The 17,668-nt window shown below is 40.5% G+C and overlaps 1 protein-coding gene across 1 annotated transcript in view; it reads left to right on the top strand.

Annotated features, from left to right (window-relative positions):
- The first annotated feature begins 223 nt into the window (after window positions 1–223).
- The window catches only part of LOC132823656 (hepatocyte nuclear factor 4-beta-like), a 72,353-nt gene continuing 54,908 nt past the window's right edge, over window positions 224–17,668 (top strand). The window contains exon 1 of the mRNA XM_060837605.1: window positions 224–338. Within this exon, the coding sequence (XP_060693588.1) occupies window positions 224–338 (115 nt within the window). The remainder of the gene's footprint in view (window positions 339–17,668) is intronic.

Below are 17,668 nucleotides of genomic sequence, written 5' to 3'. Positions count from 1 at the left end.
GATAGATTCAAGCCTTATCAGTGTCATATGCTCATACTACGAGAAAGACGGTATTGGGAGTGCCAGTGGGTTAGTCTTCCAGAACCTCAATGAACATGTAGGGAAGTTTCGGCAGTCCTCCGCAGTTGGTGAAGAGTTGACAGGCACACTGCCTGTCATATTCCTTCCCTAATTATTTGAAGCTGCGACCGCTGACTTATGACTTCGTTGTCAGATCATAATAATGAAGCTTTGTGAACCCATGATGGATATGAGTAGGCCTGATTACACCGAAACGCTGGATTCATCTTATACCATGCTTGAGTTTGATAGCCTGAAGGTACTGCCACCAAATAACGGTGAGTTTTGATGGCTAGGTGAACTTGTTTGTTTAGTGGAGGAGTTTGATGTATTTGTGTGGGCTGTGCTTTAACTAGAATAATAACTTGACTAATTCTAATAATTCTTCTGCTTTAAAATGAACCACAAAAAAAATTTTAAAAATTACTAAATGTTTGTCACAAATCCAAATTCCAATTGGAAAGACAGCAACAAAATGAAAACTGAATTACAAAACTCAGAGGATTTTAATTGTGTCACACAATAAGTAAGTTTAATATTTATAACTTCATCAATTTACAGGGTGAATATGAACAAACTATCATTGCATTAAAAACAACTAAAATAGATTGCTGAATCTTTAGCTGTCATTGAATTGTCATGAGGTTTGCACTTATGTCAGTCTATTGATTTAGTGATAGCAGAAAAAAGGCATGGTTAAAAAAAACAGCAAAAAACATATTTGTCGTTCTTCGTTTCCTTTTCATGTAAAGCAAGGAATACATAAAAATATTAAAGCATTTTGAAAAATTTATAGGAATTCGCAGCCCAACTTTAAAGGCTAATGGTATCTGGGTCACTAGAGGTTTATTTAATTTGTAGTTAAACTTTAACCAAATTTCAGCAGTACTTGTGTTGAAATCAGATTGTTAAATGTATCATTTCATAATTCAACATCATACAATAAGGACAATTGGAAGCCTGTCAAAATGTTAATTAACATTAATAACAACTACTCAACTGTTTTTCCTTTATAATCTGAAAATGACACCGCAATAAAAAGTCCCTTGACCCTGCCCACTGTTTCCTCTCCAAAGTCCATGAATCTATTATCACCTCCCAAATCCTTGCTGACCTTTCCCAGAAATCCCCAGTTCCAATCCCTCCAATCAGGTTTCTGCCCCAACCATCGTATACAAACGGCTCTTATCAAAGTCAATGACATCCTGTATGACTGTGTCAAATGTAAACTATTCTTTCTCGTTCTTCTCTATGTTTTTAGCTATTTACACACCATCCTTCTCCAACTCCTCTCCTTTGTTATCGAGCTCGATGAGACTACATTCAGCTGCTTACCAATTTTACCAGATAGTCATTTGTAAAGCTTCTCTCTTCATTACCTAACTGCTGACTGGGATGTCCCTCAAAAAAAAATTATCTTTGCTCCCCTCCAGTTTTCTTTCTGCATGCTAGTAGTGTCTGGCAACTTCATCCAAACACATAATTTTACATTTTCACAGTTTCACAAGGTGATGCCCAGTTCAATCTCATCACTACCTCTTACATCCCTTTCTTCCACCCTTCCATTTTTGGCAAATTACCAGAATCCAACATCCAGTAGAACAGAAATTTTGTCCAACTAAATATTGGGCAAGTCAAGTTACCTTTGGTCCCTGTGACAAACTCAATTCTCAAGCCACCATTTGTCCCCCTGATACAGAGGGTGTGGCAGCCTGTTTGCGACTTCAGTATTATCTTTGAGCTCAGGATTAGCTTCTGACTACAGATTCATGTTACCATCAAAGCTGCCAGCTTCCAGTGCCATTACATTGCCCAACACTGATCCAATCTCCACCCTTTCACTGAAATCCACTTTCTCGGATGCTACTAACTTAAAACTTGACTATTCAGCACACATTTTATTTCTGAAGTCTCTACCAGTTACACAGCCCTCCAAGACACTGGCACTCATCTAATTCAGGGCGTAAGTTGTTATCACATGGAGGATAGGAGCTGTGAGGTTATGTTATAGCTGTACAGTACATTGATTCGGCCACTTTTGGAATATTGTGCTCAACTCTGGTTTCCCTGCTATGGGAAGGATGTTGTGCAACTTGAGAGGGTTCAGAAAAGATTTACAAGGATGTTGTGAGGGTTGGCGGGTTTGAGCTATAGGAAGAGGCTGAATAGGCTGCAGCTATTTTCCCTGAGGCTTATAGAAGTTTATAAAATCATGAGGAGCATGTATATGTTGAGTAGTCAAGATGGTTTCCCTAGCATGGGAGAGTTCAAAACCAGAGGGCATAGATTTAGGGTGAGAGGGGAAAGATTTAAAAGGGACCTAATGCAGTGTGTGGTGTGTGTATGGAATGAGCTGCCACAGCAAGTGGTGGAGACGGGTGCAATAATAACATTCAAAAGGCATCTGGATGGGTATATGAATCGGAAAGATTTGGAGGAATGTGGGCCAAATGCTGATAAATGGGACTAGGTTTATTTAGGAAATTGGATCAGCATGGAAGAGTTGGACAAAAAGGTCTGTTCCCGTGCTGTACACCTCTATGATTCTGTGACAATGGGCTAAATGACCTTCTAAGCCCTAAGAATTCTGTAATTTTTGTGAGGTGGCTAGGAATCATACTTTACACCATGATGCAGTGGATGATCTTTGGAAGTTCTACCACAATATAAATTATAATTGCTATTGAGCAAACAAGGCTTATTCCATTTTGAATGAGATTGCCAAATTACAGGATGCTGATTTATAGAATCATAGAGTCATAGAAATGTACAGCATGGAAACAGACCCTTCAGTCCAACTCGTCCACGCCGACCAGATATCCTAATCTAGTACCATATGCCAACATTTGGTCTATATCCCTCCAAACCCTCCAATTCATACACCTATCCGGATGCCTTTTAAATGTTGTAATTGTACCAGCCTCCACAACTTCCTCTGGCAACTCATTCCATACACGCACCACCCTCTGTTTAAAAAAGCTGCCCCTTAGGTCTCTTTTATGTCTTCCCCTCTCATCCTAAACCTATGCCCTCTAGATCTGGACTACCCCACCCCAAGGAAAAGACCTTGTCTATTTACCCTATCCATGCCCCTCATGATTTTATAAACCTCTATAAGGTCACTCCTCAGCTCCTGACGCTGTCGGGAAAACAGCCCAGCCTACTCAGCCTTTCCCTGTAGCTCAAATCCTCCAACTGTGGCAACATCCTTGTAAATCCTTTCTGAACCCTTTCAAGCTTCATATTTTGTGTCACTTGGTGCTAAATGTTGTACTAAACTACACTTTAATATTACGTATGTTTTACCTGCAACAAGTAAATCTGGTCAGATCTTTGAATTCGTTCTCTTTACTTTGTATGAGTAATATAGGCATCAAATCTGCATATAACTATGGCTTCAATCATTTCCATTATTGTAAAGGAATATACATAGAGCACTATAAAATCTCTGCAGTCAATTTTTAAAAAATTCTTTCTACTCCAGTCCGGTTTGATTCATTGACTATTTATGGAAAATATACGGACTTGAAAATAAAACCTGCTTCTGTACAAACAAAATAAATTACCTAGTATAAATTATAAATACAGAGATATATAATAAAATTAGCATGCCGCAATCATCAAAGGGGCATATTTGATTTTTGTGAATGACCTGGTCACAAATATGAAGCAAATCACACAGCCAGGCACCCCACTTTGACCTATGTTGGTGTGAGATCAATGTTCCCTCCTAGCTACACACGTGTGGCCACAGATCTGGAATTCATTGCACGTTGCAATAAACAACCTATGCACATCAAAGGAAAATCAAAGACTGTCTGAGGCTTGAGTGAAATTTGGCTTCTGGTCTTGTTTACATTTATCCAGTGGGATGCAGGTACAGTCAGATACTGCAGTGTAGATCACTGGATGGACAGAACAGGAACTTGCTACATTGAGCGAGTCAGGACAGTGAGTCTGGGAGGAGGAAAGGTAATCCCAGCTGGAATATTCTTTGAGTAGTCTGCCTCAGTTCCTTTATGGATTTTTGTAGGCCACTTAACCAGATAAAGCATTTTGTTCCCAAGTATATACGTTATGCAGAAAAAAAAATCAACCAATATTTTATAACCGCTCGGATTGGATATTATCAAAAGTGAAATACAGTTTAAGCTCTTGTAATATCAGCATGTCATATTCTGAGATGCCTACATACAATTGCAATTACCCATAGTATTTGCAAAGTACTTTCCATAATAGAGATGCCTCATGAGAGGTTTTGCATGGTTTTCTATTCTTTGCTACACTATGGCAGATGAACATAGACTGGACAAAATCCTTTTATTGACTGCTCCTCTGTTGAAGCTTCCCCAAGCTTTAGAGCACCACTTTACATGTAGTCCTGAGCATGGGAATGTGCCAGGCTGCAACATTCAGTCATGGAAAATTCACATTCTTTATTTTTATAAACTGTACTTAATTCACAATATAACTGAAAGAGCATTCCAAGTCATTTCAAATTATAGAAAATTCAATAAATTGCAACTCTTCTCTCTTGTGCATTTTGTATGCTTAGATGGCCTCAAATTAATTGTAGTTTATATTTTGGACATGTATTACATACAGTCACTGACAAAACTGACAGCCCAAGGAGTTCGAGAAGTCATCAGCACCTTGATAAATGAAGATGAAAAGGCCTTAGCCCATGTCTTTCCCTGTGCCATATTTTGGGTGGCTACCCCAAGCTTTAGACTGTCCTTTCATACATAGTCCATGAACTTGAAAATCTATAAGACTCAGTTGATGACAACTGTTTGCACTGGAAGTGCAGCAAGATTCAGGGAGATACAGAGAGCTTTTCATTGAGTTGTGGTCCTCTGGGTTCAGTTGATATTTTTCAGTGTCTATCCCTGGGAGCAGCATTCTGTATCGTAGAACTGCTCAGGATGAACCTTGTGCAAACCACAGTATTCCTCTCCAGATGTCCTGTGCAAAGTCATATTTCAGAAGATGATATGCAATGGAATGGTATCTTCACCACAGGCTATCTCAAGGTTGGATTCGATGAGACAAAAGATTTGGGTGTGCATCAAGAAACTGATGGGGAGTGTTCTCTCCCCATTAGCCAAGTTTTAGATTAAAGCAAAATTATGCAGATGCAGAAAATCTGATACAAATTGCTGGAGAAACTCTAACAGGCCTGGCAGCACCAGTGAAGGCAAAACCAGAGATAACATTTCTAATCTGTTACGAATCTTTAGAACAATATCTGAAGTTATGTCCTGATGCTTGTTTGAAACTTTCATCAATGAGGCATCCTGCTAAATGACTTTGACAGTCTGCGGATCAATCATTCCTTTATTCATGTCGGATCTTGAGAATGTTATGTGTTGACTGCTATCTGATGGACTTGAGGTTAAAGGTATTTTCTGTACAAACCGTTCCATGGAGAACAAATAATACAGTAGCAACCAACTACTTAGAGCATTCTTCAGTATTGTGGGCAGCAATAAGCACAAATAAAACCTCAGCATAAAATGACATTTGCTGCTTTAATATCAATGGTCAGACACTTTAATACAGCTGACAGCACAATCCAGCTTTGACTTTTAGATAAGTAAATGGTGGCTTGGGTCACTCCTGCACACAGTCTTGGAATGGGCCTGACCTGCATTACATTCAATAACACCGAGAGCACCTCTGTCCTGGTGACCAGGTTCTTAGCTGCAAATGAGAGAAGAGAGAGGCTCCCACATGTCCAAGATCTGCCTGAACTTGGTGATACACTCCTTCCAGTTTACAAGCTGGTCACAGGTGCTTATGGGTCTGTGCAATAAACAGCATCATAATCTGTGCAGAGGGAGGCTTAGATTTTCAGGCCTTTACTGCCTGGGATATCTTAAGCCAGATGTCTTATGATGAACTCAGCAAATGGTTCTATTCAACATACAAGTGGCACAGAGTGGAGAGGGTAGTTCTGTCTGACTCCAGATTTGATTGACAAACTTTCTGATTCCCTTTCATTCATTGAAACTGCATGCCTAATGTTTAGATTACTTAGATTAAATTACTTACAGTGTGGAAACAGGCCCTTCAGCCCAACAAGTCCACACTGACCCTCCGAAGAGCAATCCACCCAGACCCATTCCCCTATGTTTACCCCTTCACCTAACACTATGGGCAATTTAGCACAGCCAATTCACTTAACCTGCACATTTTTGGAAACTGGAGCACCCGGAGAAAACCCGGAGACACAGGGAGAATGTGCAAACTCCACACAGATAGTTAGTTGCCTGAGGCGGGAATTGAACCTGGGTCTCTGGTCCTGTGAGGCAGCAGTGCTAACCGTTGTGTCACCATGCTGCCCATTTGTGTAGACAGGTTGGATTCAATTACTGATTTCATTCCTAGGTCCCATTTTGGAATGCCCCTCCATCACATAGATTTGTGATATTCTGTCAAAGACCTTTTCCTGGCACAGTGTTAGGAAGCAGGTTTTACACTGAAGTTTTGAAAATAATACATCAGCATGGATAGAGGACTTGTGAACTAATAGAAGACAGAGATTTGGGAACAATGTGACATTTTCAGGATACAGTGCCACAAGGATCTGTGCTGGGGCCATAATTATTGACAAGATATAAATGAATTGAATGAGCAAAGTGAATGTACTATATTTAGGTTTGCAGATGATACAAAAGTAGATGGGAAGGAAAGAGCTGAGAATAACACAAAGAATCTGCAGAAGACTACGGTAGGTCACGTCATTGGGCACAAACCTGGCAGACATAGTATATTGCAGAAAAATGTGAGATTTTACACTTTGGCACCAAGAATACAGAATCTGAATATACTTTAAATGGAAAAAGACCCGAGAAAGCACATAGGGCTTTTGGAGTCTTTGTGCATGAATCACAAATACCTAGTGCACATGTTCTGCAGGTAGTAATGAAAACAAATTGAATTTTGACCTTTACTTCAAAGGCAAGGGTGTGTTGCTGAAAAAGCACAGCAGGTTAGGCAGCATCTGAGGAGCAGAAGAATCAGCGTTTCAGGCATAAACCCTTCTGCCTGAAACGTCGACTCTCCTGCTCCTCGGATGCTGCCTGACCTGCTGTGCTTTTCCAGCAACACACTCTTAACTCTGATCTCCAGCATGTGCCATGCTAACTTTCTCCTCCTTTATTTCAAAGGGAATAGAAATAAAAGTAGGAAAATATTGCAAAAAAAACTATACAAATCACGGGTCAACTACACTTAGAATACAGTGAACAGGTCTGGTCCATTTATTTAAGGAAAGATATCATGTCATTGAAAGCAGTCCAGACAGGTTCATTTGGTTGATTGAGGTATGGAGGGACTTGTTAAAAGATGAGATTGAGTACAATTGAGTTTAAAAGAATGAGAGGCCGCCTTGTTGAAATATATAATATTCTTAGATGCTTGACAGAGTAGATACTGAGTGTCTGATCCACTCATTGGAGACTCCGGGACTAGAGGTCATAATCTCAGAGTTAGGGGGTCATCCGTTAAAGAAAGAGAAGAGGAATTTCTTCTCTTAAAGGTAGTGAATCTGTGGAATCTTGCTTTGCAGATGGCTATCGAGGCTGGGTTGTTGAGTATATCCAAAGCTGAGAGAGGCAAATCAGTAAGGGGATCGAGGGTTATGGGGAAAAGGCAAGAAGGGGGAGTTGAGAATTTCTTATACATTGCTGTCAGGGCGTGCCCAATCAAATTTAATAGGGGAAATTACAACTCAGCTGTTAAATCTTCACTCCTGGTAGTTTTATTCTCCTGTAAAGAATGGCTGACTTCACTCAGCTTGTTCAGAGTTAGCAGTTATCAACTTTCCCTGTAAAATGCAAGCTAAGACCTCTGTGATAGGGAATATGAATGAAAGGAAGGCCATGCTGTCTATGAACTTCACGTCATACAGTCTGCTATGAAAAGATTTGCTGATATCAAAATGTCAGACCTCAATGACATTAGCAAATAAATAAGCGAAAGAACTCAGATGCTGGAAATCAGAAACAAAAACAGAAATTGCTAGAAGAAGTCAGCAGGACTGGCAGCATCTGTGGAGAGAAATCAGTTAACGTTTCAGGTCCAGTGACCCTTCTTCAGAACTCATTGGAGCTAGGAACGACAGGATGGGGAGTGGGGCTAAAGAGTAAATGATAGGTGTACATGGATCCCAAGAAAGAGTAAATCAAAACAATTGGAAAGACAAAGGGGTGGATAACAATCAGTTTAGGAGAATGAATAGCTACTAATGAAGCGTATTAGAGGCTAACGATGGGTTCTGTATAATAGCAGATGATGTGAAAACAAAACCTGCTTAATGGGGATGGGGGAAAGCAGTGGGGAGCTGTTTAAGCTTCAATTTTTGAACTCGATATTGAATCCAAAAGGCTGTAGAGTACCCAAATGGAAAATGAGGTACTGTTCTTCCAGTTCGCGCTGAGCTTCACTAGAGCACTGCAAGTCTGAGACAGAGATTTGGCCAGGGAACAGTGGTGTGTTGAGGTGGCAAGCAACTGGAAGTTCAGGATCTTTTTTACGGACAGGATGTTGATGTTCTGTGAAGCAGTCATGCAGTCTATGCTTCGTTTCCCCAATGTAGAGGGGACTATATCGTGAGCAGTGAATGCAGTAGACTAGATTGTGGTAAGTGCAGGTAATTGGCTGCTTCACCTGGAAGGTGTGCTTGGGCCCTTGGATACTGAGGAGGGAGAAAGTATTCAGGCAGGTATTACACCTTCTGTGGTTGCAGGGGAAGGTGCCATAGGGCTGTGGGCATGTGTTAGGAATGAAGGAGGGCTGGACCAAGGTGTCCCGAGGGAACGGTCCTTGTGGAAGGCTGAAACGGGAGGGGAATATGTGTTTGGTGGTGGCATCCCACTAGAGGTGTGTGGAAATGGCAGCTAGTGATCCTCTGGATATGGATGCTAGTGGGATGTTAGTGGACAAGGGTCACCTTATCGCTGTTGTGGGACGGAAGAGAGGGGATGAGGGCTGAAGTGCGGAAGATGAGTCAAACCCGCGTGAGTACCCTGTCAACGACAGTGCTGAGAATCCTCATTTGAGGAAGAAAGTGGATATTTTGGAAGCCCCCAAGTCAAAGTTGGCATCGTCTGAACAGGTGCCATAGAGATAGAGGAACTGGCAGAATGGAATAGAGTCTTTACAGGAAGCAGGGTGCGAGGATGTATAGTCCAGGTAACTGTGGGAGTCGGTGGGTTTATAGTGAATATTGGTGTCCGGTCTATCCCCAAAATGGATGTTGAGGAAGGGAAGGAAGGAGTCAGGGATGGACCAGGTGAAGGTGAGAGTGAAACTGAAAGCGAAATTGATAAAGTTTTCCATTTCTGAACAAAAGAGGGAAGTAGCACCAATGATATCATCAATACATTGGAGAAAGAGTTATGGGTGGGGGCCAGAATAGGACTAGACAAGGAATTTTCCACATACCCCACAAAGAGGTAGTCATAACTGGGGCCCATGTGCGTACCCAGAGAGAAATTGTTCAGCATGAAGAGGAGCATGGCAGGTGGAGGAGGGTGATGGTGGAGACTGGTCAGGCCTTTTTTTTCGGATGAAGAGGACAGTCCTGAAACCATCCTGGCGAGGGATGGATGTGTAATGGGATTGCATGACCATGGTAAAGAGGAGGTGGTTGGAACCTGCAAACAGGAAATTCTGAAACTGATGTAACTGACGACATTATTAAACTGTGTTCTTCATTCTGGCTGCTGGTCTCAGAATTCCCTCTGGAGACTTCCTGGAAAAAGAAACACAAGCACATTTCATCCTGCTCCAGGGAGTGAGTTCTAGCCAGGGAGGTTACTGTGGACACCGCTGAGATAAAAAATAAGTATTGCTATTTCCTCACCTCTTAGTAGTCCTTGACATTTAATGGTATTTCCACAAAGAATCCCTCACTAATAAAATCCTGTAGGCTACTAAAGATCACAAAGTGAATTGGACCTTTAATATTAATTCTTTGTCTACAACAGCAAGACGGAGGGTAGGAATTCTGCAGTGAGTAAATATCCGCTTGACTGCCTAAAGCCTGTCCACAAGACATAAGTCAGCTGTGTAATGGAACACTTGCCGCCTGCCATATGGGTTCAACTCCAACAATACTCAAAACACTTGACATCGTCCAGGAGAAATCCCATCTATCTCTTTCACCATTCACTTCCTTCACCACTGATACAGAATAGTAGCATATCACCCATTTACAGGATACATTCATAGAATCTCTCCACTGTTGAAGCAGACTATTCGGCCCATTGGGTCAACCACACCAACACATCGACGAACGTCCCACCCAGACCCACTCCCCTACCCTATCCATGTAACCTTGCATTTCCCATGGTTAACCTACTTAGCCTACACATCCCTGGATACTGCAGAACAATTTAGTATGGTTAATCCACCTAACCTGCACATCTTTAGACTCTGAGAGGAAACAGGAGCGCTGGGATGAGACCCACGCAGACACGGGGAGAATATGCAAATGCCACACAGACAGTTACCCAGGTTGAACCCGGGTCCATGATGCTGTGAGGCAACAGTGTCAACCTCTGAGCCACTGTGCATCGTAGCAACCTCCCATAGCTCCTTCGACAGCAATTTGCAAATCTGCAACCTTGTCAGAAAGATGCTGCCAAACTCGAGAGGTTGCAGAAGAGATTGATGAGGATGTTGTTGAATAGGCTGTTTTTTCCCCTGGAGCATCAGAGGCTGAGGTTTATAAAATCATGGGAGGAATGGATAGGATGAATAGCCATGGCCTTTTTTCCGGGTTCAAGGAGTCCAAAACTAGAAAGACGAGGTTTAAGGTGAGAGGGGAATTATATGACAGGGACCTAAGAGGCAGCTTTTTCATGCAGAGGGCAATGTGTGTCTGGAATGAGCTGCCAGAAGAAGTACAATTACAACAATTAGAAGACATCTGAATGGGTAAATGAATAGGAAGGGTTCAGAGGGATAGAAGCCAAATTTTGGCAAATGTGGCTCAATTAATTTAGGATATCTGGATGAGTTGGATTGAAGGTCTACTTCCATGCTGTACATCTCTATGACTCTTTGACACTATGATTCTGCTGCCATGAAAGATAAGAGCAGCAAATACACAAGAACACCACCATGACAACTTCCTGACTAGGAACTGTATCACCATTCCTCACTGGTGCTCAATCAAAATCCTGAAAGTCTGTTCCTGAGAGCACTGCGGGTGTCCCTATACATCAAGGATAGCAATGGTTTGAAAAAAAAGCATGTGTCACCATCTTCTCCAGGTCAAAATAAATGTTGACTTTTTTTTTGAAACATCCCTTTCCTGTAGATGAGTCAAAATTATGAAGATAATCAAAAATATGCAAAAGCAAAATACTGTGTGTCAAAATTCCGAAATAAAGACAGAGAGGGCAGGAAATACTCATCAGGTCTATCTGCTACCATGGAACATGAAATAGAGTTGGATTTCAGGTCTGTGACCTTTCATCAGAACACAAATACGTGGCAGTTTGATCAACAAAATACTTTCAGATACAATCACGTGCTGCTCTGCAAGCATTTCATTTGTTGCACCAGTCATGTATTGCTTAATAGTGTATCTAACAAACAAACTCAGGCCTTAAACTTAAGGCCTGCTGTAATTACTTAATGTCTCATTGCAGCTAGGATGGAGTAAGACAGCTTGGAGATATGAAGAGGTATGAATGGTGAACAGGAGAGCAGAAAGTGGATGTTCAAAAGGCTCATTAATTGACTGGCCTTCTTAAGAGGGACAATACCTTCTTTGTACAGCCCACACAGTGGAAGCTTCCTATAACCAGTTTTGAGCTTGTTACCTATAAGAGAATTTAAAAGTTATTGATCCAGTAGCTGTTGTCAAGGTGGAAGCTCACTAAGCTTGGAATTATCTGTAACACTTGATTTTCTCTGTCTAAGTCCAAATCATTCAAAATAATTCAATACATAACAATAACTTTGACATCAACTCTTCTGGTACCCAATAATGATGCTGACAATTAGCATTTATATTTCAGCAAGACCCTCCCAAATACCAATGACTGGACACAATGCAAATTAATCTTGTACCGAATTGCATCACACTTTCTTGTGACCATCAAACTTATCCTGGAATGTTGGGTTTTTGCTTATAAATTGTACCAAAGCTCCACTGGGACTAGAAAGAAGGGTTAAATGGGGAAGGGGAGGTTGAGAGTGGGGTTAAAACATTCTTTCACCAGTAGACATTTTTTAAAAATGAAAAAGCCACAAGAAATCACCTCTTGATCTATTGTGCAGATTAGGGAAACTGGCAAAATAATGGAGGAATTTCAGTGCGTGGAATGGAAGAAAGGTTTTAAAATCAGCACTAAGATTGTTTGAGATCTCCATTCATTAACAAAAAAACATTTATACAGAATTAACGTTCATTTGTAACATGACTTTTCCAGACTTAAACATTAAGAAAAGAATAATGTAATAAATAGGAGCAAGGTTACCTTATATAAGTTAGTACCTGAAAAAAAATGATATCACAAGATGTCCATTAGGATATTAAAGACTGTTCTTGGGAAGAGCAAATTGTTCTGTACTGTCTGAAGGTGAAGTTGTGTGAGAAGGTTTCAGTCATAGTAATGTGAATCCACTCTTACATTGAACCTGCATAAGAATATATCAAGTGCTTAAATAAAACGTAGCCAGCTATTAAGTAGTTTACTGATCATCAAAACTGAACCTGTCTTCTGCCAATGACTTTGTGTGGGCATCCTTCCCAGATGGTATTAGTACTTGAAACTAATCCTAGCTCGAAGAATTGGTGGCACTGACACTCCCCAAAGTATTTCAGTCCCATTATGAAAATAGAGGCCACTCGATCATGGTTCATTTTCTGCTTCAACATCATGTGCCTGTCCCTTTCCCATGTATCTTGAGTCCTGAGAAATCAAAAATTGATCTATCTCAACTTTAAATGCATTCAACAATGAAACACTCACATTTCTATAGCTACAGAACACCAAATATTTATAACTCCTGAGAAGAAAATCTTAATCTCAGTTATATATAATTGCCTCCTAATTTTGAGGCTATACCCTTGTGCTCTATTTTCCTTAGTCAAGGGAAACAACTCTTCAGTTCTATCCTGTTAAGCCCTTCAGAATCATATATATTGTAATGAAACTGCAACTCATTTTTGTAAACTTCAGAGAGTGTAGGTCCGATTCACTCACCTCTCATCGCAAGCCAAATTTAGATCCGATCTAATGAACCTCCACTGCACCACATGCAGTACCAGGTGTAATGTCACCAAACCCGTGTTCAATTTCAACAAAACATCCTTATTCCTGTACACTAGTCTCCTTGCAGTTGTGGCCAATCTGCCATTTGCTTCCCTAATGGCCTGTGTACTTCTATTCAAACTTTCTGTGTTCCTCAAGTCCCTTTGAATTTCAAAGTAGAGGAAGTTCACACAAGTACGTCAGTTAGCTCACTGACCTTGAAGGTTTATTTTCAGATGTTATGTAACATTATCAGTGAGAATCTCTGGTGAAGCATTGGTGGTCTGTCCTGCCACTCTATTTATAGGTCTTGGTTTCTTAAGGTAGGTGATGTCATTTCCAGGTTTTTTTTCAAGGGAAGGTAGATAAGGTCTAAATCAATGTGTTTATTAATGGAGTTCTGGTTGGAATGTCATACTTCTATGAATTCTCATGCATGTCTTTGTTTCGCCTGTCCTAGGATGTGTGTGTAGTCCCAGTCAAAGTGGTGTCCTTCTTTGTCTGTATGCATGGAAACTAGTGATAGTGTCTTTTAGTGGCCAGTTGGTGTTCATTTATCCTGGTGGCACGTTTCCTGCTAGTTTGTCCGATGTAGTGTTTTTTTTACAGTTTTTGCATATTATCTTGTAAATGACGTTAGTTTTGCTGGTGGTATCTACTGGATCCGTTCGGTTCATCAGTTACAGTTTTACTGTGTTGATAGGTTTGTGGGCTACCATGATGCCAAGGGGTCTGAGCTGTCTTTGATGTAAGGTAATGTGGCTATAGTTTTTGGTTGCATTGTGTCTGCTTGTTTGGGTTTGTTTCTGAGGAATCGGCAGATTGTGTTTACTGGGTCCTCATTTTTCTTGAAAACATTGTACACATATTTTTCTTCTGCTTTTTGTAATTCTTGGGTGCTGCACTGTGATGTAGCTCATTGAAAAAGTTCACACATTTCACGGAATATTCTACATTTTTATTCTTGTTATCAAAGTGAATAATCTCACATTTCCCCACTCAACTGGTATCATTAGCAAACTTGATATATTCACCTTGGTATCTATGTGTAAGGCATTAATATAGAGGTCAAACAGCAGTAGCTCCAACATCGATGCTCATAACACAACATTAGTGAGAACAATCCCATTCAAAAATATCGCATTTATCCCTATTCTACTTCCTATCTAATGAAACATCCATTATCCATGCTCACATATTACCACACCTTTATGAAAACACCCTAACCCCCACCATAATTTTGTGTGTCAACCTTTTGTGTGGCACCTTATTAAAAATCTTTTGGAACTCCAAGTTTAATCCATCTCCTAGCTCCGATTTATTGACCTTAATAGTTACAGTTTCAAAATATTCAAATAAATTTCCCTTTCAAAAGACTAAGTTGACTAGGTCAGATTATACAATGATTTTTCCAATTTCATTGTTAAGGCCTACTTAATAATGAACTCTCATATTTTCCTGTTGACTGATGTCAGTCGAACAGGCCTATAGTTCATTTTTTTTCTCTCTCTCGCCTTTCTTGAATTGCACTATACATTTTTAACAATTGGCAAAGCTGTTCATATGTATGGAAGATGTATTGAAAAATCATTAACAGTGCATCCACAATCCATGAGAATGCTGCCTCATGTAGACTCTTAAAATGTCATCATGCCCTTAAGCTTTGTCAGCTTTTAGTCCTTTAAGTTTGTCCAATAATTTTTCTCTGCTGTTATTAAATACTTTAAATTCCTCATTTTTTATTAGTAATTTGACCATCCTCAATCTCTGGAATATAATTTATATTCGCTACTCCAAAGGCTGACATGGCATTCACGACATAGTCCAACTGAAAGAAAATACAACAGATGGCAATTCAGTGACAAGTCAAAAGCATATTTTCATGTTTTCTCTGCTGCAAGTTTGCAATAACAGTTCTGAAACATTGGTTCCAAATACCTCATAGAATAATAATGCACCAAATCGCTTCCTGTTCACTCAAATTATCTGGAACTATTCATCTACCCAAACAATTAATGACAAAGTTCCAATCCAAAAGTAACTGATTAGTTTTCAGGGTCCAATTTTCTAAATTGAAGTTTACAACCAACCTATACTGCAGGAGACAATGCATTTTGATAACTTCATCGTGATGGGAATGTTTCGTGACATTGTTTTCCTGTTTAAGCCCTGAGTTGACGATGGAATGAGTATGTGAGCTATGAAAGAAAACCTCTTGATTTCATGGCCAATGTGCAGAATAGCAAATCCACATATGTCTTTTGTTAGCAGAATACTTGAATATTTATGAGAATTAAACTGGACCAACCGTACTGATGTTTGTGTGTCTGTGTTCATTATCCTCAAATGTCCGAGGGATCCAAATTACAGTCATTTCACCTATAACGTAATGGTTGCATTCTTGTGTGACCCTGCACTAGATAAAAATTACACAATAAAAATAGCACATAAAGTGTTGCTGATGTAATCACATTATAGCCAACACACATTTTAAACGTTTGTGTTATAGAAATATTGTCTATTTGTCAATCGTATTACAGCCAATTCGCTTTGATGAAACGCACATTATAGCAGAATGATCTGTAAAGAATATATGCGCCATTGGGGGATCTTAAGAATACAGAATTTAAACAAAGCTTTGATAATGAGCTGAAATGAAAGCAGAAAATTTGCTCCAATTCCTTTGGAATTAACAAAAACAAAGAGCAGTCAGCTTAGTTCATGTAGAAATAAACAACAGATTCATATCCAAAAGTATTGATCTAGAGAAAAGGCTGTGATAACAGCTTTTAAATTAGAGCTCACACTCATGGCTCAGACTTATGATTTAGTTTGATACTTAATAAAGTCATAAAGAAATGTTGCATTGTCAGAGATCCTGGGCTGCATTTTTATCTTCAAGCTTGCTCAGATTTAACTGGCTTGGGAAATTTTCCCGAATCAGCTATGGTAAAAGGTGCCCCATCAAACCCAATTTCGGCTTAAGGGTATAAAGGTGAATGGGAAGGAAAGATGGAATAAGCACGCTGTCATATAAGGAAAGATTGCACCACCTGGGCTTGTACTTGCTGGAATTTAGGAGAGTAAAAAGTGATTTGAATTCAACATTCAAGGCCCTGAGGAGACTGGACAGGATGGATGTGGAAAGGATGGGTGGATTTTCCAAGGATTGGCAATCACATGTAGATTGTCTCCCCCCCCCCAACCCACTTTCTGACGAAATGAAAGAGTTCCACATTTCTGAGGAGAGTATGATCAGGGCTTCTTCAGAAATTCTGATGGGTCCCTCGTCATACAGAACTGCTGTGGAAAGACAAACCATGACCCCTATTGACAGCAGTCAGCTGCTTGATTCCCTGGTAGGAAAGTCAACCATTGTAGACAGGCACTTTGCCAGCTCCTGTGAAAGGGAAAGTACATAAGGTAATTGTGAGGTGATTGTACCAGTTGGGTAGGAGTGTCGGGCACCAGGTAGGTAAAGTGCCAGGTGAATATGGGAAAGATGCCAGGTAAGTAAGGCACTAGTTGTGTTGGGTACCAGGTGAGTATAGGTAATATGTCAGGGGGTAGGAAGATAGGTGAGTAGATTCCAGGTGTGGGCAATTATGTCAGGGGCAAACATATCAGCGGAATCTTCAATTTTCCATGAAAGTTCAGGCATCAGTTAAGATGGGCGTTCCATTGGCTCCCAAGATGCTACTTCCATCTTCACTTCAGAAATGATTATCTGATTGTCAGGAAATCCAGGCTGATGCTACCTCTGGTGGGAGAATGAGACCTCGTACACACCTTTCATCCTGCACTTGCTGAGGTTACCATGAAGGTCCTGCCTTCTCGACATCACCCTTGTTCGAGGGGTGGTGACCCTGAGGTTAAACTCATACCTCTAAAACTATTCGCCTCATATGATGATAAGATATAGGAGCAAATTAGGCCATTCGGCCCATCAAGGCTTCTCTGCTATTTAATTATGGCTGATATCTTTTCCAAATGCATTCTCTTGCCTTCTTCCCGCAAACTTGGACCCCTTACTAATTGTGAGAGTGAGGAAGGCTGAGTGGGGTGACCTGATAGGGATATAAAATTATAAGAGGCATGGATAGGGTGGATAGTCAGAGTCTGTTTCCCAGGTGGAAGTGCCAAATGCAACAGGGTATAGGTTCAAACTGAGAGAGGGAAAGTTTAAAGGTGATGTGTGCCACAGTTTTTCCCACAGAGGGTGGTAAGTGCCTTGAGCATGTTGCCAGGGAAGGTGGCAGAAGCAGATCCAACATTTAAGAGGCATTTAGAGTGACACATGAACAGACAGGGAATAAAGGGGAGTGAACCAT

Source organism: Hemiscyllium ocellatum, chromosome 17, assembly GCF_020745735.1.
Source record: "Hemiscyllium ocellatum isolate sHemOce1 chromosome 17, sHemOce1.pat.X.cur, whole genome shotgun sequence".
Taxonomy (NCBI): domain Eukaryota; kingdom Metazoa; phylum Chordata; class Chondrichthyes; order Orectolobiformes; family Hemiscylliidae; genus Hemiscyllium; species Hemiscyllium ocellatum.
Note: the sequence above shows the minus strand (reverse complement) of the source record. Positions and strands in the feature narration are given on the sequence as shown.